This window comes from Callithrix jacchus, chromosome 20 (assembly GCF_049354715.1).
Source record: "Callithrix jacchus isolate 240 chromosome 20, calJac240_pri, whole genome shotgun sequence".
NCBI classification, from domain to species: Eukaryota; Metazoa; Chordata; class Mammalia; order Primates; family Cebidae; genus Callithrix; species Callithrix jacchus.
Window position 1 is genome coordinate 43,573,711 of NC_133521.1, and position 27,738 is coordinate 43,601,448.

At 51.9% G+C, this 27,738-nt stretch overlaps 1 protein-coding gene across 2 annotated transcripts; it reads left to right on the forward strand.

The window, feature by feature from the left end:
* The first annotated feature begins 1,923 nt into the window (after positions 1 to 1,923).
* On the forward strand, positions 1,924 to 26,930 carry IRF8 (interferon regulatory factor 8). 2 transcript variants are annotated; one of them, XM_035281826.3, is made up of 9 exons: positions 1,924 to 1,992; positions 6,123 to 6,297; positions 12,739 to 12,922; positions 15,600 to 15,688; positions 17,153 to 17,258; positions 18,469 to 18,516; positions 22,732 to 23,118; positions 24,418 to 24,533; positions 25,080 to 26,930. In XM_035281826.3, exons 2-9 carry the CDS (start codon positions 6,124 to 6,126, stop codon positions 25,254 to 25,256), a joined length of 1,281 nt encoding a protein of 426 aa, XP_035137717.1. In that variant the 5' UTR covers positions 1,924 to 1,992; position 6,123; the 3' UTR covers positions 25,257 to 26,930. The 2 variants fall into 2 exon arrangements, with proteins under 2 accessions (XP_035137717.1, XP_035137716.1); XM_035281825.3 differs by lacking the exon at positions 1,924 to 1,992 and adding an exon at positions 3,189 to 3,374.
* Positions 26,931 to 27,738: the final 808 nt, after the last annotated feature.

The window sequence follows — 27,738 nt, forward strand, 5'->3', positions numbered from 1 at the left end:
AACTCCTGACCCCAGGTGATTTGCCCACCTCAGCCTCCCAAATGCTGGGATTACAGGCGTGAGCCACTGCACCCAGCCAGAAAAATGGTCTTTCAATTGGAAATATAATTCCAGGGAATAAAGAATAGAACCACACTGTAATATAACAAGTAACAACATACACATGCACGAAATGATTTTTTTCTCCTCCTAATATCCGAGGGGCAGGCTCCATGGAGTCTCCAGGCTGAGACTGCAGTGCAGGCTGGGTTCTGGATTCTAACATTCCCGGGAAGGAGTGTCTCAAAGGATGAGCCAGCACATTCATTCTTTGGGTGTCCTGTTCTTGGCACCATACCTAGCACATAGTAGTTGCTTCATAAATGCCCATTAAATAAGAGCAGAACTAAACAGATCTGGTTAGAAATTGTTCCTAGGCAGTGAGAAACCACCCTGTGGAAAACATGGGGTTTCTGGAGGAGTTTTAATGCAAGCCAGTCCTGTAATGTACATAGTGACACCTACTGCCAGTGACACGTGCTGGAGCCCTTCCACTGTCGCTTTCCTATATCCACTTACCCTTGTCTTTATCTAAGTGGAGGCTGGTGGAAACCCAAATACATCTTTGTGCAGCCGCAGCATTTGTAAGCAGATCTGTGTAGGCTTAAGGGCAGATGGACAACAATATCTGAGAGTAAACATATACTGAGGCTGTTTCAACGCCCCTGAGGCCCTAGGGGCTCCGATTCCTGGAAGTTCCATCCCACATCATAGCAAATACATTAAAAATACTCTCACACTCTCTAAATGCTCTTAATGCGAGTGTTACAACAATAGTTTTATTTGAAATTATGTGATCATGGGGAACTTGCTTATGACTTCCCCGCAATCATGGCATTAGGGAATTCATACCAAGGGACAGCTGACGTAGGGTTTCAGAAAATAATGAAGCACGGATCAATCAATACCCTAGAATGATGACGTTAACATGTTTTGAGGACCTTCATTTAAACATTAATTTCAGATTTGCAGTGTACTTTTTGTATTGTGCAGCCAATAACATTTCACTCTCAAACATGATTTTCATAGGTCCCTTAAAAGCTCAGTGAAAAAACAGCCCCGATGTGTGATTCTCCACTGGGCGGTAAAAGCCAATTGCGACCCTCGTGTCCTCCCCCCACTACTCTAGGGCTCCCCCAGGATGGAACGCCGAAACGCGGAAACAATTGCTTGCTTTTTTCCAGCATTGTTCTCCCCACCCCACCTCGTTTTACAATAAATGTCAGTTCACACCCAGGAGCAGCTGGTCCCACAGGGGACGTCTTGTTAACGCTGCCACTTTCTGGGGAAAAGGAGTTTTGCCGACAATGTCCCCAGGGGGACCTTCTATCCGCTGGCGTTGGACGCTCCCGTTTCCATCGCGGCCTCAGCGGGCCGTGGCTTCATTTGGCCACGGGTGACGCGGGACGGTCTGTAAACGGCCTTCGCGTCCCCGTCCCCGCCCCACACCCAGCACTCGCGGAGGCGGAGACTGGCGGGCAGCTGGGTTCTGGTTCCGGATTCGGATCATTGAGCCGCCCCGCACGGGCTGCCGCGTCCTGCTCACCGCGGGGGGCTCGCTCCGGACCTGCCGAACTCCCCGCGCTGTCTGCCTCCAGGTCACTCCGCGGGGCCTCCGGAATTCCCGGGCCGTCCCGGGACCCCAGGTGTGAGAAGCCGGGCTCGGCCCACGGCTCCCGAAGGGCCCCGAGCCCCCTGGCACGGCCGCTCGGGAAAGGGATTTCTCGGAAAGCCAGGCACTTCGAAGAAGGCGGGACGCGAGAGCCCAGCTGATTGGGCGGCGTCCATTCCCTCCCTCACGCCACTGGTCGGTGCGGCCGTCGCTCTGCGCTCCGGCCCCGCCCCCCTGCGCTTTTTAAAGTCGCGCGCCCGCTGGCGCATCTCCTAGAGCTCTGCAGCGAGCGTGGGAACGCAGGCCGTGAGCGTGGAACGCGGGCGTCGAGGCGGCGGCAGGTAGGCACGCTGGGCGGGCAGGGCGCCCGCGTCCCGCGCGGTCCCTTCCCGTGGGGTCCCCTACGCCAGCGGGGCATGAGGTTGGAACTACCGTAATGTCCCCAGGCGCAGCTCGGTGGCTGCCCGTGCCCTTCTCTCTGCTTTTTGCTTATTTTCCAGCCACCTAAATCCAATCTGAACGCCCAAGTCGGTGATTATTGTTTGCCTGTTTCCAAAGATGGGTAGACAGATGCCTTTTTAAAAATCTCATTTTTCTTAAAATTTGGTTTACGTGGAAAACGTTAGGAGAGCTCATATAGGAAGGGCAATAGGAACCCCTATCTTGAAACCGGTCTGTCATCCCACTGGAATTGTACCACGTGGAATAATGCTTGAAGGGGCAGAACTGTGGAACTGCCCAATAACCAGTCGTATATTGAGGGTCGAGATTGTGGAGGAGGGGACAGACTGGTTCAAAAATTCTGATTAATGACAGTCAGTTAAGATTTCCGAGTTGCGCTTGAAGTCCTTTGCTTCAATCTCAGCCAAGTCATCCTTGGCAAGAGAGTCTGTATACGGGCCACAGCTCACAAAAACACTGTTTGAAAAAAATGTATTTAAAGAACGTTGTTTGTAAAATGAATCCCAAGAGCTAGGACAGACTTTCCTAAGGTGAGAGGTGTTACTTACCCAGAGCTGTGAAGGGCTTTATGGATGGAAACTAGACACTGAATTTTCCAAAATTTTAAGAAGTCCCCCCAACTGATGGCCCCCTACTTTCTTTTTTAAACCAAAGGTAAGAGCTAGTGGTTAAACGACAGTTCTAAGCTTGTCCTTTTGGGTTATGGCGGCTTCTGCTATGAAAAGATTTGGGAGTGATTCAGTCACTTTGGGAAGATTGGGGCCAGAGAGAGAAATGGCTTTGGTGCTTTCTGGTCTAGTGATAAGGATATACCGGGCCAGAGCAGGTAGGTGCCCCGAGGCTCTCCCAGGCGGGGAAGAGGGTGGGTTCTGCTGCTGCCGACTCAGGTGTATCCTGCAATCTGGGTTAGGTGGGCCCAGGGCAGCCGCTTATCACATCCCGGCTGCAAAGCCTGACTGCTGGGTACGTTTATAGGGCTGCAGATAGGGCTTGGCCAATGGATTACCTCAAACCAAGAAGAGGAAGTTATAAACATGTGACTGGACTATTAATTTTTCCTGGCTGGGCATTTGGTGGACTTAGTTTGTTAATGTTTAAAGAATCCTCATGGATCATAATTGTAATAGAATCTCAGGCGTTTGATGTTACTTAGAATCTCGGGGGGAGACCATGAAGGACACTCAGATGGGGCTGCACATGTGCAGAGATCTTGTAAGGTGACCAAAACTTTCCTCTGTACCGTGCGTGAACTAAGCTGCTGGTGAGTCTGGGGCGGTGGCATGGGTTCCAACATGGCCTGCTGGTGAGTCTGGGGCGGTGGCACGGGTTCCAACACGGCCTGCTGGCTGCCTGGGTATTCGCTGTACCTCTCTGGGCCTCCGTTTTTCCTCTCTTGAATGAAGAGGGGGCTGGATTAGATGATTTCTAAAGCGTTTTCCAGCTTTCAGATGCTATAATTCACTCTTCTCTTTTACCTTTTAAAATTTTTTTCCTCTGAATCACCAGGACTATTGTCCTGAACAGTTTAGAGATTATGAATCCTGATGAGAAAGTGTTGACCCTCTTTCTAGAAAAATGCCTGTGTTCACGAAATTTCACTTTTGGTTGCAGGAGGCTCAGAGACTGTGGATTCTAGTTGAAGAACCTTGTAGCAAGGGGATCAGGGGAAGTGTCTCATTTAATTGAGATTCTCAGATGCCAACCCCTCTGCTGTGTTCTGGCCAGCTCCTCTTCCTCTATGCAGCTCATTCCACAAGCTAGCAGAAATTTTTCTAACTTGTCCCAGGAGAGAGCTGCTAAGTTGTTTGGGGGGTCCTGTCTAGTGGTGTTCCATTGCTCTTCTCAGGTACCCTCTTCCCACATCTGTCCCTTCTTTATGATAAACATAATGGCCTGCTTTAGAATTCTGGGTTTCTTGAGATACATTCTCTCAACTTATAGCTGAGGAAGCCTCAGAGAGAGGTTCAAGTGACTTCCCAAGGTCTAGTTAGAGAAAAGCCTTTGCCAGAGTTCAGAGTTTTCAAACCAAGGTCTAATTTGGATGGGCGCAGTGGCTAACATCTGTAATCCCAGCATTTTGGGAGGCTGAGGTGGGAGGATCATTTGAGGCCAAGAGTTCAAGACCAGTCTAGGCAACACAGCGAGACCGTGTCTCTAAAAAAAAAAAAAAAAAAAAAAAAAATCTGAGTGTGGTGGCACATGTCTGTAGTCCCAGTTACTCAAGAGGCTGAGGCAGGAGGACCTAGTAGTTTCAGGCTGCCACGAGCTCTGATGGCACCACTGCACTCCTGCCTGGGTGACAGAGCAAGACCTTGTCTCTAAAATTAAAAAAAATGAATTCACCTTTTAAATCCATAAATATACAACTGAGGTTGTTGGATGGAGAATTTAAGGGATCCCACCTCCTCCTCCCTGAGACCTGGCCCCTTTTCCCATCTCACAGCCACCTGCAGGGTGGCTGGAGTTTCCAGAATGCCTACTTCTTGCGGGCATTCTGAAAGGTTCTGATTGTTACTTTGCTTGCTGGACCAGCAGGGGTCTACTGTATTTTGGAACATTATGTCTTGTCACTGCCAATGGTTTCAAATTCATTTGCCCAAAGAGGTCACATTTTCATCAGAATAATAGAAATGCTATTTTTTTTTGGGTGGGCGTCTATCCAGCTGTCTGGGGATTTCCAGCACTATTCTTGTAAATGCTGGCTCTGAGTCGCTAGGTCATTCGAGTTCTCTCTCTTTCTCTGCTGTGGGGAAGCTGTCTGCCTGGGTAAGAATGACCTTCCAAAGGATGTCTTTGGGTGCCCTGGGGTGGTTGGGTCCCTAGAGCGTGACATCTTCTGGAAAAGGACCCCAGTGAACTTTGTCTATTCTGTAGCTGAAGTTTATTTTCTCACTCTTGTCCCCATCTCTCAGTTGGCCTTAGGAGCTGTCCAGGAAGGAAGTCTAGATGATAATGACATCTGGCATGTGAGGTCCACGCTCTGTCTCAGTTGCTTTCTGTGTACCAGCTGAATTCTCGCTACACCCAGTCCCATCGGGTTTTCCTGAGTTTCTTCTGGGACCAGTAGCTGATGCCCCTGGTTAAATGAGATCTGAGACCTCCCAGCTGAGCAGTGGCGAGACTTGAATGAGATTGGAGTTCTATCTCATTTTCAAACCCCTGCTCTTGTCACTGGGAAGGAACAGCTGTTTTGACGGGCTAGCCTGAGGGCCTCCTCTTTCTCAGATGGCACAGATGCTATATTCTGTCGGGGAATATGGGGCCAGCTGGGCATCTGATAACCCAGTTGGTTCCAAGGATAACAGACTGATAAAGGTGTGAAGGAACCTGATGCTGTAAAAGTGGTTCTCCTGGCTGGGCACAGTGGCTCACACCTGTAATCCTAGCATTTTGGGAGGTGGAAATGGGCAGATCACGAGGTCAAGAGATCGAGAACATCCTGGCCAATGTGGTGAAACCCCTTCTCTACTAAAAATACAAAAAGTTAGCTGGACGTGGTGGTATGCACCTGTAGTCCCAGCTACTCTGTAGGCTGAGGCAGGAGAATCGCTTGAACCTGGTAGGCGGAGGTTTCAGTGAGCTGAGATCGTGCCACTGACCTCCAGCCTAGTGACAGAGTAAGACTCCATCTAAAAAAAAAAAAAAAAAAAAGTGACTCCCCCTCCCCTCCCAGTCTCATGCTAAAACTGGAGCTGTTTACTGTGGCTGTGTCTGCCTGAAAAGAAAGGGCTGGAAGGGGCACAGGCAGCACGGTGGGAGGGGCCTGCATGGGGCTGCTGGTGGCTTCAGGTTTCCCACGGAGCTTTCAGTTTTCATTTAGGGCTGTGAGGTCATGGAGACCAGCATTGCTTTCTCATGGCAGGTAGCCCGGAGTCCCTGGATGTGTGGGTTCCCCCAAAGCCAGCACCTTTGCTGCTAACCTCTGAATTTCCCGTGAGCAGTTCTTAGGTTGCTGTGATGAATGAGACAGTGTCCGTAACATCACAGTGTGTGTTTCTGTCTTTCCAAGGATGTGTGACCGGAATGGCGGTCGGCGGCTCCGACAGTGGCTGATCGAGCAGATCGACAGTAGCATGTATCCAGGACTGATCTGGGAGAATGACGAGAAGGGCATGTTCCGGATCCCTTGGAAGCACGCTGGCAAGCAAGATTACAATCAGGAAGTGGATGCCTCCATCTTTAAGGTGAAGACCCCAGCTCCCTGCCCCGGCGGGCACAGTGTCCCTTTTCCCTCGTGCACTGCTGGACATGTCGAGTGATGTCTTTGTCATTTACTCAAAAATTAAGCCACTTTTTAAAAAGCAAACATTGGTTCAGGAGTACTGAGTGTGTCTCAGAAATGTCCACGAGCTGATTTCATGTCTCTTGAATCAGGGAGGCACTTCTGTGGTTGCATGTGTGCTGACGATGACATTGAAGACTCTTTCTTACCTTCTCTGCCGCTTCCTTTTCCTGAGGAGCCCAGTGGGAGAAAAGACTTGAGACCTTCACGCTAAGACTTCTCCCCATGGGCTTCTATTAGAGGCGATGCATCTACCAGGGAAGGTTTCAGTCCTTGTTCCTTCAAAGCTGGGACTTCTACCTGGCATTGCAGGGCCAGCTCAGGGGCGAGATGCCACCTGTCATTCCTCTGGGGGCTCGGTCATGTGGGGGGTTGTGAACCTGCAGCAGATGTCTAAAATTAGTCTCACCTTCCTTGGGAGTAACTGGTCTCCCATGTGTGGAGAGACGTGATGGAGGGTTTGTTCTGTGCCAGGCCTGGCCCACGGCTTGTTTTCCGTTCACACGAATCTGTGTGGTAGGTGCTGTTCCCACCCTCATTCTATAGAGGCACTGAGAGGAGAAGCGACTTGTTGAGGTCTCACAGCTGTCTGATGGAGCCAGTTCAAATGCAGATGGCCCAACTATGACCCTTTGGTCCTAACCCCAGAATAGCTGATAAACAGATTTCTTGCCATTTATACCCAGATTCAGACAGAGGAACCAGGAATTGGGGGAGCCCAGCTCTGCAGACCAGCTGGGCTGTCAAGTCCCTTGTGGGTCATCAGAGTCCTGTGTGGGCATCTCTAAGTCTCCAGATGTCCAGGTTTCACCTCTGGGAGATCCAGAGCCCTAGGTCAAGGTCGGCCTAGACCTCCACATTTGCAAATGTGACACCACACAAAGTCCGAGTCATAGCCCCGGTTATAAGCCATTGCCCTGTGAGCTTATGTTCTTGCATTTGGGGGCCAGGGATGGGGAGGGGAGAGTGAGTGTGGGAGAGGAGCAAAGGGCACTGAGTTGTGAGGGGCCAGAATCAGACCTGAGACCGCAGAGAAGTTGGAGGGGGGTCAAGGCTGCAGAGCCCCGTGACAGCACCAGACGCCAGCCACAGATGACCATCTCTGACACCAGAGAACACAAATGACAAAAGATCACACCTTCACCCCAGAGTGGACCATAAATAGGTCAAAGGTAGCTTAAGATGCATTTTGGTCCTTCACGTCTTTGCCCTGAGCGAGGTTTGCAGTAGGGCTATGCATTTCTGCAATTCTGTTACATCTGCACCTTGGGGTTGCTATCTTCTAGAGAATCGGATGCCCATTACTGACCCCTCTGAGGAAAATGGGCACAAGGGAAGGCTTTGCACTCACCTTTGAGGGGTCCCTTGGTGGCCCCCCCACCCTTCAGACTCTTTCTAATCAAGGACCCCAGGTCTGGGAGCCTGGGCACCAAGAAGTTTTGCAGCACCAGTGTCCACTTCTGCTCCCCTACAGCCGGTGTCCGCTTCTGCTCCCCTACAGCCGGTGTCCGCTTCTGCTCCCCTACAGCCGGTGTCCGCTTCTGCTCCCCTACAGCCAGTGTCCGCTTCTGCTCCCCTACAGCCGGTGTCCGCTTCAGTGTCTGCTTCTGCACCCTTACAGCCGGTGTCTGTCCGCTTCAGTGTCCACTTCTGCTCCCCTACAGCCGGTGTCCGCTTCTGCTCCCCTACAGCCGGTGTCCGCTTCTGCTCCCCTACAGCCGGTGTCCGCTTCTGCTCCCCTACAGCCGGTGTCCGCTTCTGCTCCCCTACAGCCGGTGTCCGCTTCTGCTCCCCTACAGCCGGTGTCCGCTTCTGCTCCCCTACAGCCGGTGTCCGCTTCTGCTCCCCTACAGCCGGTGTCCGCTTCTGCTCCCCTACAGCCGGTGTCCGCTTCAGTGTCTGCTTCTGCACCCTTACAGCCGGTGTCTGTCCGCTTCAGTGTCCACTTCTGCTCCCCTACAGCCGGTGTCCGCTTCTGCTCCCCTACAGCCGGTGTCCGCTTCTGCTCCCCTACAGCCGGTGTCTGCTTCTGCTCCCCTACAGCCGGTGTCCGCTTCTGCTCCCCTACAGCCGGTGTCCGCTTCTGCTCCCCTACAGCCGGTGTCCGCTTCTGCTCCCCTACAGCCGGTGTCCGCTTCTGCTCCCCTACAGCCGGTGTCCGCTTCTGCTCCCCTACAGCCGGTGTCCGCTTCAGTGTCTGCTTCTGCACCCTTACAGCCGGTGTCTGTCCGCTTCAGTGTCCACTTCTGCTCCCCTACAGCCGGTGTCCGCTTCTGCTCCCCTACAGCCGGTGTCCGCTTCTGCTCCCCTACAGCCGGTGTCTGCTTCTGCTCCCCTACAGCCGGTGTCCGCTTCTGCTCCCCTACAGCCGGTGTCCGCTTCTGCTCCCCTACAGCCGGTGTCCGCTTCTGCTCCCCTACAGCCGGTGTCCGCTTCTGCTCCCCTACAGCCGGTGTCCGCTTCTGCTCCCCTACAGCCGGTGTCCGCTTCAGTGTCTGCTTCTGCACCCTTACAGCCGGTGTCTGTCCGCTTCAGTGTCCACTTCTGCTCCCCTACAGCCGGTGTCCGCTTCTGCTCTCTTACAGCCAGTGTCCGCTTCAGTGTCTGCTTCTGCTCCCTTACAGCCGGTGTCCGCTTCTGGTCCCCTACAGCCGGTGTCCGCTTCTGGTCCCCTACAGCCGGTGTCCGCTTCTGGTCCCCTACAGCCGGTGTCCGCTTCTGCTCCCCTACAGCCGGTGTCCGCTTCTGCTCCCTTACAGCCGGTGTCCGCTTCTGCTCCCTTACAGCCGTTGCAGATTCCTCTCCTGTTTGAGCGTAGCTTTCCTTCCTTCTTTCCTTCTTTTTTCACCTTTGGCATCATGGTGAGCTTCTCTTGGCAAGAACTGCAAATTTAAACAATGTGAAAGTCCCATCCAGTTGATTGGGAATTCTGTATTAGAGATAACCCCAAAAGCTGGAGTTCTACCTGGGCGCTATTGATACCTGGGTCTGGGCCATTCTTTGTTGTAGGGGTTCCCTATGCCTTGTGGGATGTTTAGGGGCAACACTGGCCTCTATCCACCAGATGCCAGTAGCATGCCCTCCCCTACTGTCACAATAAAGAATGCCTTGGACATTGCCAAGTTTCTCCTGGGGGGGCAGAGTCTTCCCCTCCCCATTGAGAACCCTGATAAGAGCTGGCCACTGCCGGGGTCCCCAGACTTAACTGGGGGTGTTGGGTGCTGAGAGCGCAGATACAGTTCGGGCATCATAAAACATCTGTAAGACATGACTGAGGGTCTGGACTAGGCTGTGTAGCCCTGGCATGTGACTTGCCGACAGAGATCAAGCTTCTCCCTTCACCCCATTCCCTGCTTCAACTTACGCTCTGGGGGTAATGAAATAAAGCCCCAGATTTATACAGCTTATGCAATGTTCTTCATGGCCGTTTCAACAGCGTTGAGAAAAATGTGCAAGATTCCCAATGTTTCCGTTGGTTACGCAGTCACCGATGTGGCAATCTGAAATGAGTCTACAATCTCAGCAGGAATGGGGCCAGGAGGGAGATGCGGGTGCCTGCTGGAGCAGGGAGGCCATCAGGATGGCTATCAGCGCCGGTGGAGACACGGCACCAGCAGGAACCCCTCCGGTGTGTCCCTGAGCTGTGCTTGTTCCCATCCACCCTTTGAGAGGCCTGTGTGTTGACTTCGGCTGTTGGATGAAGTCAACCTCGGTCAGATAGAGCCATCTCAGGGGTTCTCTGGTTATGTAGACACTTGTTTCTTTCAAATGTTCAAAGAAAACCTTTCAACGATTTAAGAGTTAAGAGAGAAATGTATGAGTTTGGTTTCTTCCGTCATAAGTGGATGATAAAAGAGGCCACTTCTTCCAGGAAATCCCTCGTTGTCCGCAGGCTTCATCCTGAGGCTGGCCTCATGGTGTAGATCACGGGTGAGAAACTGAAAAAACGTTGAGCTCCTTTTGTACCAGCCCTGAGTACACTGATATCAACTCACTTAGTTTTTAAAAAGTACTTTACCTCCTTGACGTGACGATGAGGGGACGTCTGGTTATGTGAAGGTTAAGATTCGTGGTCTTTCCAGGCCTGAGTGAGTTCAAACTCACTGAGTGGCTCAGATATTTCAAATTCAGCAGGGCTTGAAGGGAAAAAATAGCATTTAATTTAAAAAACATAATATGAAACAATAATGTCAAATTAGGAAGACCTCCTGGTCCGAGCTTAATGCTGTCAGCATGAGCCGTGCGTCCACAGGAGAAAGAAGTTATGGTGGGGGCTGAATGAGCCGTAGTGACTGTTGCTGGCGGTGGGGGTGGGGGGTCCCTGAGATCACTTTCATGTCTAGTTTTTGCTGTAGCTTGAGAAGGATTTCAAGAGATCATCCAGCTAAGTTGACCTTTTAGTGCTGCCTAGAGAGGCCAGGAGAGAACCAGGTGCCTGTGTGTGTCATAGGGCTCCGGGCCGGCTGCAAGGCAGGTACTCGATGGTGGCCCTGGATGCTTCCTGGCTATGGGCCCTGCTGTGATGGACAATGTGCCCCGGCTTTGCTCGAGGAGTGAGTGTAAGCTTGGCATGAGCGAGTGAACGTGGCAGTGCCTGGCAGGCCCCGCAGTTGTGTATGTGTACCAGCTGATCACAACATTGCCGTGAAATTTGTGCCTTTCAAGGCCATTTGGGATGTGGGTTAACCCCCTGCTTCTCAGACGTCGGGGAGACGTCATGAGTTTACCCCCCAGGGAACACTTGGCCATGTTTGGAGACATTTTTGGTTGTCACTGCGGGGGGAGGGGTGCTATTGGCATCCAGTGGGTCAAGCCGAGAGATGCCGCTGAATGTTCTACAATCCACGGGACCCCCCTTCACAAAGAAGGGTCCCAGCTGACATGTCAGGCTAGCCAAGGTGGGGAACCCCCGATTTAAAGTAATAAAAATGTAAAACTGCGGTTCGTTTAGTAAACGGTTTGCATGTACTAAAGCAACAGCAACAGAACTCAATGCAGCTACGAAGGAGGATGGAAGAACACAGATCTAAGGAGCATTTTAGAGGGGATTTTACGTCAACGTCATGTAAGGAAACTACCACTTCTGCTCACTGATAGGAACGTTCTTCCAGTTTCTTTGCCCCAGGCAGAGGTGCGACATTTTGCATCGACAGAACAGACTGCCTTGGCCTTGAACAATAAGCATTCCTGTCTTTTTGGAAAGGAAAAGCAGCCGGGACTCACAGGGGGCTGATGGAGTTTCTGGAAGTGTGGTCTCCTGGCCAGCTAAATCTGAATCCCTGGGATACTGGCTGAAGACAGTCACCTGGACCTAACCCCCCTTCCCAATGGGAATCTTGAGGGGCAAGGCCCAGGAATCTGTGTTTTCACAAGCTTCCCAGGGCAGGGGGTTGGAATACGCATTCAGCCTGAGAACACTTGCTGTGATGGAGAAACTCCTGGGCTGAAAGTGGGTAGAGTGACATTTAATCCCAGACTGATGACCTCGGGAGTTATTTACCTCTTGGAGTTGCATTTGCCCGAATGGGATTGGGAATTCCCAACAGATCTGTCATTGCAGGCCGGAGGACATGGTCCGATTTTTCCTGTCACCGAAGATAATGCTCACCTGACTGTGGTTACCTCCTAGCTGGTGTGTCTGTGTTCCAATGTTGCCATCTTAAAATCTGCCCATTCACCTGTCTTATTTTTTTAGAATCCATACTGCTCCATTCTACTTTATGACCTTAAGATTTCAGCTTTGAATTTCTGTCCCAGTTCAGATTCTAAGGTTTGGAGAAGTCTGAAAACAGATTTATTTGAAAAAATAAACAATAAAGGGAAAATATCTCATTATATTTTAAACAGCACCTGGGGGAAAGTCTAGAATAAGCACAAAAATGTAAAACAAAGTTTCTATTAAAAGTAACAGGGTGTTGGAGGACCGTTTTGACTTTTTGCAAATGTCCCCTTTTCATGCCAAATTTTGGAGGCCAATCTGAACAAGACTGCTTCTTTGTTTTGAATGCTCTGATGAAGCCACGTGCAACTTCCTCTTTGTGCTGTATAAACTTCAGGTGTCTCTTTATCCAGAGAAGGGCTTGGCTAAAAGGTACACTTGAGGAGTGTGTGTTGGAGGAACCTTGGGCCTGGGTTCCACTTCTGACTCAGCTGTGTGAACCTGGGGACCCCCACCCTGGTCTAAGACATCTGCCTGAAGTCTTTGGGTCCTGAAATTGAATGGGAGTTGACGGTCAACAAAGACTCATGGGAAGCAAACTATGTGTGGGGTCCTGGTCATGGTTACGAATATTTGTGATTGTAGTCGGCCATGAATTTAACGTGTTTCTGTTTCTTTCTTCAGGCCTGGGCAGTTTTTAAAGGGAAGTTTAAAGAAGGAGACAAAGCTGAACCAGCCACTTGGAAGACGAGGTTACGCTGTGCTCTGAATAAGAGCCCAGATTTTGAGGAAGTGACGGACCGGTCCCAGCTGGACATTTCCGAGCCTTACAAAGTTTACCGAATTGTCCCTGAGGAAGAGCAAAAATGTAACTATCCTTTATGGGCACGAAACCTTCCAGAAGTTGCTGTGGCCTGCAGCCACAGAACTTGGGTCTGGGGTAGACACGGGGTCTGGGACACATGGTTTTAGTTAAAGTAGTGCTCTTCTTTACGTAAGCAGAGATTGAGATCTCTTTCCGGTGACTTCACACATTGTCTGCTGTCCAAGTGGTGGCTGCAGGTGAAGGTGCGGCAGTGCGGTTGGAGGGAACGGCGGAGGAGATTGGGTGCAGTCCAGCCTGCACCTCACTCACTGCCAGACCACAGACACAAGTAGGGCCTTCCTGGACAGACAGAAGCATACTCCAGCAGTTTCATTTTCCAGCAGCTCCCAGAAGAGGGTAGGGGAAAATATGGTGGCCACAGAAGGGCTGGGTCGTGAGGGTTGGGAGTCAAGTTCCCAGATGAATTTGTAAGATGGTTCCACGGGCTTCCTTGCTGGTGATGGGATGTGTGTCATTGTGTTGTTAAGCCCAATGGTTATTTGGGAACTCTGGGATGCGATCATTCCCGAGGTCTCTTCCAGCTCTCAAATCCCAGGAAAGCATTTGTGATGGATTCAAGCAGGACAGCAAAAACATGTGGTTCCCTGGTCCTATATCACTAATCAATCCCAAAGTTACTGAGCTGGGATCTGGCCTCAGAATCCATTTCAAAGCCCTGTGCTATGCAGCTGCTATGAACCACAGGTGACTGACAGGATAAAACCTAATTACCAGCACTGGTTTAGAACATGCTTTTAACACATTGATTTTCTTTCTTTTTTTTTGAGACGGAGTTTCGCTCTTGTTACCCAGGCTGGAGTGCAATGGCGCGATCTCGGCTCACCGCAACCTCCGCCTCCTGGGTTCAGGCAATTCTCCTGCCTCAGCCTCTCGAGTAGCTGGGACTACAGGCACGCGCCACCATGCCCAGCTAATTTTTTTGTATTTTTAGTAGAGATGGGGTTTCACCACGTTGATCAGGATGGTCTCGATCTCTTGACCTCGTGATTCACCCGCCTCGGCCTCCCAAAGTGCTGGGATTTACAGGCGTGAGCCACTGCGCCCGGCCAACACATTGATTTTCTTAGCCACTCGATAGGTACTTCAGAATATTGGCATGCTCTTTCCCATTTTTAAGCTTCTGAGTAGTCAACGGATGCCTGTTAGAAACAGAACCCCCCAAAACTTCTTGGGGCTGTACAGAAGTTTGAAGTCTGCACTCTTCCCACCGTGAGGGTGTTGACTTAGAATTTAAAAAAAATTTAAAATTGTGACTCAAATGTCAGAGTTGTTTGATCATCATGAGGGATGCAGCATGATGGAGATGCCGGACAGGGAATCTGAGGCGCTGGTGGATGCGGTCCCTGAACGAGAAAGCTGAGCCGAAGCACAGGACCGGCCCAGACAGCCCAACTGTGTGTGGGTTTGGGCATTTGTAGCCCAATCATCTGCAGTTAGCACCCAACTCTACTGAGCCTGAACCCCAATCAATGCTAAATAGTAAGGCCAACACACTGATCTTCCCTTGGAGAATCCGGTGCCCTTTAGGAGGAAACCTCCATATAACATTCTGGGGTGGCCCGTACAGGCTAAGTAGTCATCTTTCTGCCTCATTTCCCAGTTTTCGACAATTTTTTGTCACCAAAAAGTAAACTGTGATTTGAAGAAATAGAGAAGTTTCTTTTGGTCCCCTCCCCCAAGATCAGTCAGGCTTGAACCCGCAGGTGACCCCGACTTGTTTATAGCCCAGGTGCAGCCAGCATCGCCTGCTAGTGAGGTTCAAGAAGCCTCAGGAGGTTCTCAGGGGCGAAGCAACGTGGCATTTGCATAATTGCCGACATGGGCCCAGTCTCCTCTGAACTTCAGTGGTTCGCAAGCTCCATGGCAGGCGCCCCATCTACTCCCTACTTCCGCATCAGTAGCATCTCAGTGAATTCTTGAATCTATTGAAATGGAATCAAAATTCAGCCAGGAGGAAACAGTGGATAAATTCTGTAGGTCACTGGGAATAAGGAATTTTCGTAAGTGTTTGTCACACTCATTAACTTCGTAAGGTCAGTTGTCCACTGAGGAAGAGACAGGAGATAGGAAAGAGCAGAGGCTGGCCCAGTGTGCTCCTGTGGGCGCTGCGTGCTTTTAGGGGTTTGTGATTATGGCTGGTGCCCACTGGGCAGCAGTGAGTGTCTGTGCTGCGGTGTGTGTGTGTGCATGGCTGTGTGCACTGATGCACACGTGTATATTTGGAAAGGCCAAAAAGAGATTTCCTGCCAACTGGCGATACGCAAAAGACCCCAACCTGCCAACGCATTTTGGCAGGAAATCTGAGTGTTTTCAAATGCCCTGGCTTGTAAATGTAACCTGTATAGGTTAGCAAACGCTTGGGGTAAAGCATATTTGATACAGATTCATTTTGGATCTCAGAAAATAGAAGAAAGAGGCCAAAGTGCTGTGTTTATTGTTTAAGCGTTAGCAGAAACAACCAGCGCCACCACCAACTTCTCTCTTTTGACTTTGCTGATCAGATGACTGAAGCATGGGAAAAAAAATCTGTGCCTTTGCCAAGCCAATGAAGACACTCACTAGCTTAATGTTTCCTTAAACTCAGCATTTACAACGTGGATCCTGACTGCAGTGAAGGTTGTGATGTCTCATGTCACGGTGCTTGTCTGGTTTTCTGTAGGCAAACTAGGCGTGGCAGCTGCTGGCTGCGTGAATGAAGTCACAGAGATGGAGTGCGGTCGCTCTGACATCGAAGAGCTGATCAAGGAGGTAAGCAGAGGCAGCGTTTCAGGGGTCTAGCCCTGCCGGTAGGAGTCCCATGTCTACCGGCAGGGACGGGGAGCATTCTTGCTGTGTGAAGGCAGCCAGAGCCTCGGGCTTTCCCAGGAAGCAGCACCTTCACCTGTGCAGAGCTGGCGTGGAGGGACTGGCCGGCACCCACCCCAGGCTGGCCTCTGCCAACCGGTCAACGCCCCCCATGTCGGATCCCTCCTTATTCTTAGGGCTGGGCCTGACCTGCCTGTTACGTGTCAGCTCCAAACTGTTCAAACATTTCGAATGTTTGGGATGGCAGGGATGGCAGTCTTGCCAACGGCATCATGAATTCCTGTGCCCTCTCAGTGGGCTATGGAGAACAAAACGTAAACCTTCCTTGCTGCCCATGCCCATCACCATGTCGTGCGTCGTTGTACCAGCTCTCGTGGCTATTTCATTGCTTCGTTTTTAATGTGTGGGTTTTATTCCTTAATGGGTTGGAAAACTGGATGACTGAGCGTGTTTGGGTCGCACCTAAACTCTCAGTAGGTTACAAGTGAGGGCGTCACTGGGGTCTCCTTAGGAACGCACGGCCCTTGTATACCCGTTTCAGCTACTGGGATGCCATTTTCTTCTATCTGTGGCCTCTTAACTGTGCTTTTTATGGGCATTACAAGGTGGACATTTGCATAGCTAAAATAATCTCACCCAGCCTTTGCAGAAGGTGGTGTGGGTACTGCGGAAATTCTTATGAATAACATACAATAATGGAGTCCTTAGGAGTAGCTTGGCTGCCACAGAATGAAGGTAACAGAATGGAACCTACCCAAAATGGCCTTGCTCTTCTGCAGAGGCAGCGGCCAAGCTTCTGGGTGGTCTTTGGCAGCCGACGGAGTGAATTCTTGGCTTGGTGTCCCTCCACCAATGTCCTGTTTTCTCTAGAAGGCTTTTCTGCTGACTCAGCTGGGAGAGTGAGATAATCGGATTGCCACACCAGGGTCACAAGAAAAGCAATTTCAAAACATGTCATAATTGCATTTATCAGCCTCCTTTAAGAAATGGGCCAGAGATTGAACATCTCTGTGTGGCCCATTGAGCGAGAGTCTTAAAAGCATGGCAGGCTTTGGCCAGCATCCCCATTCACTGGAGTCTCAGAGCTTGTCTGCGTGTGCACAGCGTTGGGGCAGTTGGATAACCTGGAACACTGCGTCTGCAACAGGCAGGTCCTGGAAAGGGCCAAGAAACTTATTATGGCCCCCAAAAAGCTTCGTAATTTGGCCACATGGTTTGAATGCTAAACCTGGTAGATTTACGGTCTAGGGCCTTTCGGGTTGCAAAGTGAAGCTTGACTTTTGTCTCTTGAGATGAAGGTGACAATATGGTTTTAGCTACACACCAACTGTTCATTTTTACAAACATTGGAGCCCCAGGTGGGAGTTCGGTAACTGAGCTGCTCTCCTATCCTCCCCTACTCTGCAGCCTTCTGTGGACGATTACATGGGGATGATCAAAAGGAGCCCTTCCCCGCCAGAGGCCTGTCGGAGCCAGCTCCTTCCAGACTGGTGGGCGCAGCAGCCCAGCACAGGTGAGGGTGGGCACCCCAGAACTGTCAGCAGGCACAGCCTGAATGGTTTATGGCATTCCACCAGCCAGGGACAGAGTCGGGGGGGTTGTTGCTATGGTGATCCGTGTCTCATTGAAGGTGGCTGAGCCCGGACAGGTGTTCCACCATGAGGGCAGAGCCCAGCTGTGCCCTTGGCCCTGCTCTCTGCTCTGTGCTGCCTCCCAGGAGGATGCAAGCTGCTTGTTCCCTAGATGATGTCCATGCCAGCTCTCCCCATGCTTCTGGGACAGTCCAGGGGAGAGGGTCTGGTGAACTTGTTTAAGAGCAGAGGGAAGATGCAGCTGTCGGCCACACTGGCGTCCCTTCCTTGGGTGCTCCCTTAGGTCGGCTGGTCTGTTATGACCTGAAGGACCCCCTCAGAACCAAAGATAGCCCACAGCATTTGGAGGGGAGGAGAACTCAGACCAGATATAGGAAGTTGCACAGAGCCCTGGGTTTGAATCCCACGCTGGGAAGTTGCGTGTCTTATTTCAGCCTCAGTTTATTCATCCATAAAATGGAGAAACCAGGACTTGCGCCATGGGTTGTGAGGGTTAAATGGGGCATTCGTCCTTTGACGAGCCACTCAGAGCCCCCAGCTGCTAGAAATGCCCCACCCCCGCCAGGCCCGGGCTTCTGCAGCCTGTGAATGTGCTTCCCCCCCTCAGGGTCTTCCCCCAGCCCCACAGCCCCTGTGGGAGTCTGGGAGGTGGCAGCTGGCCCTGCAGTCCTCAAAGGTTGCCAGGCTGTGGGTGTCAAGTAAGAGGCCCCTGGAAAGGCGCCTCTGTCTGGGCTGCAGGAAAACCTTTGGGAAAGCTAGTGTGGACCTGCAGGCTCTGCCCCAGAGATAAGCCCTGGGTGGTGGGCATGCAGTACAGTGATATTTTGGGGGCAGGTGCTTGAGGTGGGAAGGAAATGTGGCCCCACAGTGTCACACTGACACATGGTCAGAAATCCCGCAGCGTAGAGGAAGCCCCCCCAACTTGCCCTTCTGGTTTTCTGCATTTGTGAAACAATGGCTCTGTGCTCTGGTGGGGAAAAGCACCGAGTCCCGCGGAAGCCTGTGCTCCCTTGAGCCTCTGGTGCGCCGTGTGCAGCCTTTTAAGGGACTTTTGGAGAAAGAGCGTTTGGGGTGGTTCCCTGCATCCCACACCTGGGTGGCTCTGAGCTTGCTTTCCTGTCTCTCCCACAGGCGTGCCGCTGGTGATGGGGTACAGTGCCTACGACGCGCACCATTCAGGTACGGGTGCTCCGGGCTGAGCGCAGGGCACGGGCACCATTTGAAGACAAAGCCCAGATGACCCGAGCAGGGTCTTGGTTCTCAGGACGGGCAAGACCTGGTGTGGAAGTCGAGGGCCCGATTCCTCCTCCTCACTGTTTGGTCGGGAGCAGGCGAGTGGCCTCTGTTGAGCCTTTTCTGGGACTGGACCAGCACGTTGAAGCAACGTGCTCTTTGAGGCCATAACTGTGCAGGAGAGCGAGTGAGGGATGGGCTGGTGTCAGTCCCAGCACTGCCTCTCTTGCGGGGTTGCAGGTGGAATGATGGAGCCTCGTCTCAGGCCCCTGTGCCGGCCACTTCTAGGTGGGTGTGGCTGTTCCAGTTGCATGGGCTCAGGAGCCCTGATCATGCAGCTTGTGTGCCACAGAGCGGGGAGGCTTCCCCCGGTGGTCCCATCCCCACGCCTGCCTGCAGTGGGCAGAGGTGGCCTTTGTGTGCAGTCTCAGTGGCTAAGGACCCTGGCTGCACTTCTGCCAACTGCGTCAGGAGGTGATACTCAGGCATGTTGACAGCATCTTCTGAGCAAGGAAGCCGGGGGTCTTCCACCATTGGCTGGTTCTGTGGGAGGCGAGCAGCTGGTCTCATCAGACCCGCCTGTGGGCAGAGGAGGAGATGCAGCCCGGATAGAAGCATGCTGGCCGAGATCAGCATGGGACAGTGCTTTTTGGGTTGTGGAGGCTGCTTCTCACCCAGGCGGGAAAACTGTCAAGATGACAACACCCTGTCCATGGAGTTCTTGTCGGTTTCCTGGGAGCTGGGGGGTTGTTTTCAATCTGCTTCACAGGTGAGGAGACTGCGGCTGGGGAGTTCAGGGGCTCGCCCCGGTCACGTGGCCTCTGGCTGGAGCCTGTTCTTGAGGCTTCCTTGTGCTCGGCAGCCGCCATGCTCACAGGAACCCCGTTCTGGGAGGCCCGAGTCATGGGGCCAACCCTCGGCTCGTTAGCACTGGGCTGTGGCCTGGGAGTCTGCTGACCGATGCTGTCCGAGGGCTGGGGAGTAGCCGGGCACAGAGTGGGGGCCGTCTCGGCGAGATGCAGAGACACAATTTGGGAAGACCATGTCCTTGAATTAGTCCAGCGGGGTCACAGCCACTGCCCATGCACAGAACAACCTCAATGTCCTTCTAGAAGCTGTGGGCTTTGGCACCTCTGTCCAGCCCTGCCTGCCACCTCTATATAAATCCATGCCTCAGTTTCCATACCTGGAAAATGGGTATAATAATTAAGAATCCACCTTACAGGGTTAAATGTGCTGGTAGGTCCCAAGCCCTGGGCACGGTACCTGGTATGTGCTATGGTTTATAACTTCAGGAGTCTCATCTGTGTAGATAAACTGGGTAATGGGACAAATGCTCATTTAGCTGGTGCTGACCTGTGCCAAGCGCACACACAAGCTCCGATCATCCTCACGGCAGCCCAGTGATGTGGGTGCAGTTTTCATCTCCGCTTTGCCGATGCAAAGCTGAGGCACAGAGCGGGAAGCTGCTTGCCCCGGTTGTCCAGCTGGGCAGTGGCTGCGCGGGGACTGCACATCAGACATGAGGCAGGCGGGCTGCAGAGTCTCTGCTGCGGGCGTCTTTGCTGCTGCCTCTCTGGCCAGGCCATTCCCAGCAAGGCTGTCCTTGCAGTTGAGTGGCTCTGTAAGGGCAGGGCTGGGTTACAGTGGAGTCCTTAGAGCTACAGAAGGCCCACCGGTCTCACCTGGGCAGCCCTTGGTGAGTTGCTTCCCACTGTCAGGTGTGAGCTTGACAGCTGGAACCTTCTCTCAGCATAAGATGTTCTGTGGCGTGTGGTCATTAAGACACTCCTGATTAGGTGTCTCTGAAGTGCTTAGCTGTTCCAGGTGAAGCTGTCAGATCACCTGACTGAGAAGGTGCTGGTACCGAGATAAGGCCCCGGAAATGACAGGGCAAGGGGCCAAAGGGGTGATGGAGTGGCCTGAAGCATTTCATTCTTTTTTGTTGAGACGGAGTTTCGCTCTTGTTACCCAGGCTGGAGTGCAATGGCGTGATCTCGGCTCACCGCAACCTCCGCCTCCTGGGTTCAGGCAATTCTCCTGCCTCAGCCTCCTGAGTAGCTGGGATTACAGGCACGCGCCACGATGCCCAGCTAATTTTTTGTATTTTTAGTAGAGATGGGGTTTCACCATGTTGACCAGGATGGTCTCGATCTCTTGACTTCGTGATCCACCCACCTCGGCCTCCCAAAGTGCTGGGATTACAGGCTTGAGTCACCGCTCCTGGCCAGCATTTCATTCTTTTGGAACAAAGTTTGAAAGTTGCTCCAGGGTAAAGGAAGGGGAGGGTGTGGAGTCAGCAGGCAGCACAGATGTGGCAGACCTGGCGTGGGAGGCAGATGGCGAGTGGGGAAGAGTGAGACCAGCACTACCGTTTCCTTCTGGGTGAACGTATCTAGGCCTCAATTTCAAGTGTCAGTCAATGAGTTGGACCAGAGCTCCTGCAGCTCTGGCTTCCTACCCTGCATGATTCTAGAACCTGTGTAACTGGAGCGTGGCTGGAAATGGAACCTGTGAACAGTCAGATGTCAAATAGTAAGTCAGGGAGCAGAGCCCACTGGGAGGGTCCAGGGAATTCTGTGTGGCCAGCAGTGTCAGCAGGGAATGCAGGTGGCCTCAGGGCACTCCCAGATGTGGAGCCTTGCACAACTCTAAGGGACACCATGGAGTTGGGCACCTCCCAACTTGTGTGGCTCCACAAGGCAGCCCTGAGCTAGTCTGGGGTGCTTAGAAGGTGCTCTGAACTCAGGCTCACGGCTAGCATGTGTAATTCTTTTGGTTTAAAGTGATTAAAATGCAGATACCCCCTGCATTTACACGTCACCTGCATTCCTACCCTAGTTTAGTGTTTTCCAAACTTTCGTCACCTGAGGTCCACTGTCACGATGGGTTTTCACAGCCTGGACTGTTATTAACATCATGTTTTCCCTCAAATCTCCTTATTTTTTAAAACTTAAGTTTATTTTAAATGAGAACCCACTATCATTGCCTGTAAAGGAAGACCTGTGCCACTTGGTGTAAGCAGGTAGTACTGGCTGGCTGGAATTGACTAAGATTGTATTCGGCTTTCACCGAGTTCTTCTTGACCTCTGAGAAAGCCCTGAATTTAGGGCCCCTAGTTGCGTGCATTATTCACAAGGGAGCTTGACAGGTTTTAGGTGTTAGAGAGCTGCAGCACCACACGGAGGCTTACTTTTGGAGGTAATCAGAAGTTGGGAGAATACTGAAGATGGAATAATCCTTGGATTACACATCTCGCCCCTGCCCCGTCATTCTGTGGGTGCCACATTTGGGGAAGCCCTGCTTTAGTTTGAGTGTTTTTCAGACTCTTTCCTGAGAACAGATTTGGATGAAGTGTTCTGCAGAGATTCTTTATCTGAAACCCAGGTTCTTAATCTGAATTTGTTCAGGAAAAGATTCTGTAACTTCAGGTTTAAATTTAGCACCTCCCTTTGTTATGGATGGAGGCAGCAGACCGCAGTGTCCTCAGCAGTGCCTCTGAAACCAAGTATCATCATAAGGAATGACGATTGTGGGAACATCTGCCCTCAGCCTGACTTGTAAACTGCAGCAGTTACCAAACCTTCCCTGGCCTTCGTGTGTAAAGAGTCACTAAAGAAGTACAGAGAACAGGCCGGGCGCGGTGGCTCAAGCCTGTAATCCCAGCACTGTGGGAGGCCGAGGCGGGTGGATCACGAGGTCAAGAGATCGAGACCATCCTGGTCAACATGGTGAAACCCCGTCTCTACTAAAAATACAATAGCTTAGCTGGGCATGGTGGCATGTGCCTGTAATCCCAGCTACTCGGGAGGCTGAGGCAGGAGAATTGCCTGAACCCAGGAGGTGGAGGTTGCAGTGAGCCGAGATCGTGCCATTGCACTCCAGCCTGGGTAACAAGAGTGAAACTCCGTCTCAAAAAAAAAAAAAAGTACAGAGAACACTGTTGCAGTCAATTCTTCAAGTCATTGGTTTCCTTAGTCCTTCTGTGTATTTTTTCATGCTTATAAAAACATTACATCTACAAGCAGTACGTGGATTTGCCCAGAATACCGAAGTGGTTCAAGACGCAGTTATGTGTGTGGGTGTGAGGACTGCGCACTTGGGCAGGAGGGACCCTGTGCCTCTCCCTCCGGCCCCCTCATTGTGCCCTCTTGTCCGCAGGGTTCTCCCAAATGGTGATCAGCTTCTACTACGGGGGCAAGCTGGTGGGCCAGGCCACCACCACCTGCCCCAAGGGCTGCCTCCTGTCCCTGAGCCAGCCGGGGCTGCCCAGTGCCAAGCTGTGTGGGCCTGAGGGCCTGGAGCTGGTGTGCTTCCCGCCGGCCGACGCCATCCCCAGCGAGCGACAGAGGCAGGTGACACGGAAGCTGTTCGGGCACCTGGAGCGCGGGGTGGTGCTGTACGGCAGCCGGCACGGTGTGTTCGTCAAGCGGCAGTGCCAGGGCCGCGTGTTCTGCAGCGGCAATGCCGTGGTGTGCAAGGGCAGACCCAACAAGCTGGAGCGCGACGAGATGGTCCAGGTCTTCGACACCAGCCAGTTCTTCCGAGGTCTGTGCCGTCTCACGTCTTAGGGATCATGCCTCCTGTCCGTGTGCCGTTTGCAGCTCAGGGCAGCCCTGTGGTCCTAAGGAGGGATGGGGAAGAGCGAGGGGCACAGGTGCAGTAAGGAGAAGCTCCTTTAATCTCACTCTGCCATCTCTCACTGAGCGATCCTGGGGCGCTCCTCCATCCCTCAGCTTCCCTGTGTGTACAGTGGGGATGCAGAATCGGCACCCTCCTTGGGTGATTGTTGGGAGGGTTAAGGAACTTAACCCCATGCATGCTGGACCATCTGAGGATGGTCCCGTGTCCTGGGAGCTGGCTAGAGATGCAGAGTCTGAGGCCCTGCTCCAGTCACAGGCCCCTAACCTGCACCTGAGCAAGGTCTCTGGAGATCTAGGTGCAGGTTTTGAGATGCGCTGACTTTCCGCATGGTGAGTGCTCAGGGTGGCAGCTGCACGCACTAAACGCTGCCCATCAGCTCTTGTTATTCTGTGAGGAGAATGTGTAGGATCGCAGCCTGGGTGTCTCCTGTAGGGTCAGGATGCCAGCTTTCTTTTCCATGTCCCCATGCTCTCTGCTCCTTTCCCTGTAGCAGCGCGGGCCTGAGCTAATGTCAGGTCTCAGCCGCCTCTTAGCCTGACAGCTCCCAGAGGACGGGCCTGGAAGGGCGGGTGCGTATGTGAGCTCAGATGCGTAAGCCCTGAGGAGTCTCCCCAGTGAGGAGATGTGAGGCTGGGGCTGTCACCCCTGAGCAGGCAGCAGCAGCAGCATGGAAAGGCATCCTGCAATGCAGATTCCTGGGCCTGCCTCACCTCCTCCGATTCTGTGGGTCTGAGGTGGGGGCCAAGATTCTCCATTTCTAATGAGCTTCCAGGAGAGGCTACTGTTGCTGGTCCCGGACCCCACTTTGAGACCCTTTGAGTTGGCTGTCAGAGAATCGGGTGAGGACCGAAGCCTCCCTGGGCGTCCTCAGGTAGGGCTGCAAACTCAGTTGCCTTCAGGGGCCAGGCAGGTAAGAGTAATGCACAGAGAGAGAGATAAGAGGGAGCCTCAGGCGGCCGTGCTCACGGAGAGGTGTTCAACCCGGCATTAAAATCCCGGCAACAACCAGGAATGGCCACGCCAGTAGCTCCTTGCTTGGAATTTGGCCCAAGGGCCACCAGTTTGAGATCCCATAGTGCCCTGGCCTGAATGCTGCATCATCCCCGCTGAGGCCCGGGCCTCCTGGTCCCCAGCCCTGCTGCTGCGGGAGTCGGAGGTCATCTCGGCCTTGCTTGCAAACACCCTCTTCCCCTGTCATTCCAGAGCTGCAGCAGTTCTATAACAGCCAGGGCCGGCTTCCCGACAGCAGGGTGGTGCTGTGCTTTGGGGAAGAGTTTCCGGATATGGCCCCCTTGCGCTCCAAACTCATTCTTGTGCAGGTAAGTGTGGGCAGCTGTGAGCCCTGCAGCCTGGTCTCCTGGCCCCCTCGTGTCAGGATCAAGTTTTGGGCTGGAGAAGAGGCCACAAGGATGGGGTTTCCACCTGTGTGGGAGTCAGGCCTTCAATATGGGTTAAGTAGATTCTTGCCATCTCCGAGCTATCTTCTGGTGTCTGGGACGCACCTAATCTCTGTATGTGTTTTCTCTTTTCTTTTATAAATCTGAACCTCTTTTCCAGAAAGATTCTACCTGTTCCATTGCCTTAAGGTCTAAGTGGCAGATTAGGTCATTGCTGGCCCTTATTTAATGTAGCCCAAGGAGTGAATCTCTAATGGTGGGATTCTGGGTGCTGGCTGTCCCAACTGGGACAGGACTGGGGAGTATGGGACAGTCTTGGCGGGAGTACTGCCTGCCCTTTCTCCGCGTTCTGGCTCATTCACTTGAGACTCATGTGGCACTAGGTAATCAGAGGACCTGGCTGGGGTCAAAGACAGGGCCCACCCCCTTTGGAGCCTCCGCCTCTGACTTTCTGCACCTTCTGTCTAGATCGAGCAGCTCTACATCCGGCACCTGGCAGAAGAGGCCGGGAAGAGCTGCGGCGCTGGCTCCGTGATTCAGGCCCCCGAGGAGTCCCTGCCCGACCAGGTCTTCCGCATGTTTCCAGATATCTGTGCCTCACACCAGAGACCGTTTTTCAGAGAAAACCAGCAGATCACCGTCTAAGGGCATCGCTTGGGCGCCGCGCCCCGCCTGCGTCCGGCATCCGTCTCCCTGTTCCCGCGGCCCTCATCATCATCATTCAGGCTGTGGATCCCTCTGGCGGGGTGGGGTGCCTTACTTTGCACTTAATTCAGTACGGGCATTCTTGGAGGAGCTGACGTTGGACGGTGTGGCGGCGCGGCCCTGCCGATCAGATGTCAATGGTGGGATCCGACTGAACGGCCCCGATGCTGTAACCACAACCTGTGGCTAAACATGGCATTTTCTACATTCCCCTTCATTATCATTAGTTGCTATGATTCTTTCTGCATTTTCGGTTAACTCTCACTTCCAAAGACTTGTCATTCAGTAATATCAGCAGGAAGCTGCTCCGAGTCGAGGAATCTGGAGTTTAAAATCAACCTCTGAAAGCAAGGTTGTTTTTGTCTTTATCTTTTGTTAGAGTTATAGATTTATGATTTCGTAGGCTTGATTGTATGTGAAATATATTTTTACTTTTAAGCATTTTAATAAGATTTAAAAATATTTAGATACAAGCCCCTCCCCCCCTTTAAAGAGTGCAAGAAAAACTCTTGGGTTGTTAGAAGAAAGGATATTCTTTCTAGAATTCAGAGCAGGAGCGTAGTCAAAAACACACTGTTCGCCTGGATATATCTTCAGACAATGAAACCTTCTCCTCTGGGGCTTTGCTGCCAGGAAGCTCAGAACTAAATTTATATATTTTTTTCATTTTTGTCATTAAATCATTCCAGATACCTCTTTTCTTCTTTCCAAATGGGTTTCACATATGTTTAAAATATTTGTACTAGATGGCTCACGCCTGTAATCCCAGCACTTTGAGAGGCCGAGGCAGGTGGATCACGAGGTCAAGAGATAGAGACCAGTCTGGCCAACATGGTGAAACCCCGTCTCTACTAAAAATACAAAAATATTAGCTGGGCATGGTGGTGCGTGCCTGTAATCCCAGCTACTCGGGAGGCTGAGGCAGGAGAATTGCTTGAACCCGGGAGGCGGAGATTGCAGTGAGCTGAGGTCGCGCCATTGCACTCCAGCCTGGTGCCTGGTGCCTGGTGACAGAGTGAGACTCTGTCTCAAAAATATATATATATTTGTACTAGAAACATTTTACTTTCCATGTCCCTCTTTCCCCTTTAGCCCAGCCTGAGTCAGCACCACCCCACATTCAGAACTGCCCAGGGAGAGGGCAGGCAGGGGCCTCACCTGTCAGCCTTCATTCTGAGAAGATGGAAGGTGGTGTGGCTTGGGGACGGCTCATCCCACCTCCCAAGTCTTATGGTGGATTTGTGATCATGGGAGGTTCTGGTTTAAAATCTGAAAAGCCAGAGAATGCCCATTTCCTTTCTCCAGCGCCATACCTGTGAAGGTGACAGTCAGACCCAGAGGTCCTTTAGATGTGGATGAGTTCACACGTGAACACAGGACAAGACCAGGGAACGTGGCTCTTCCCTTTTGTCCAACGAAGTGAGCATTATCTTTTTAAGAGTGACAGACCTGTTTGCTGAAGTGTTCGTAAGGTAACCATAGGCTTGGCTCTCCAATTTAAATGAGTGTTAAGACACATATCTTTAATATGCTGAGTGAATATTTATTTTTGTATCCATTAAAACGGTATACTGATCTCAATTCTTTATTAAAATAAAATGCTCTTTTTATAAAGCTGATGTGTACTGTATTTTGTAGTCACTGTCAGATACGATCTAATTCTCACCAGATTCTAGGTTCTTTAAAGGGGCAGTTGATACTGCAATGTGCTGTGTTAATTCAGTTCACTGAATTCAAACGCAATTGCACTGAGCTTTTGAGGACTTTTTTGAGACAAGATCTTGTTCTCTCACTCAGGCTGGAGTGCAGCATGATCTCGGCTCACTGCAGCTTCTGCCTCCCAGGTTCAAGCGATTCTTGTGCCTCAGCCTCCCGAGTAGCTGGATTACAGGCATGTGCTACCACATCTGCTTAATTTGTTTTTTTTTTTTTTAGTAGATATGGTATTTCACCATGTTGCCCAATTCGGTTTCAAATTCCTGGCCTCATATGACCTGCCCCCTGCTGGCCTCCCAACATGCTGGGATTACAGGTGTGAGCCACCTCATGCAGGTCCTATTTTAAGGATTTTTTTCAACCTATCCCCAAAACAACAGCAAAGAGATATGGAGACCTGGACTGATCCTATGGACTAGAAACACTGGAGAATGTCTTTATTCCGAATGGGTGCCGGTTTGGTTCTGCGAGCTGAGCGATGAGTGTGCCGAAGGGTGTGAGGAGGCGTGATCCTGTGCCAATTTCACTCTCCTGAATATGGCTGGGGGAGATTTGCAGGAGGCCTCCCTGGTCAAACGTGGCTGGCACGTGTGTCCTTCCATGGAAGCACATCTCACTGTGCTAGGCCCTCAGGAGACAGCAAGGACATGAGGGACCCAGCCTGGTCATCACAGAGATGACTTCCAGTCTAGTGGAACATTCCCAC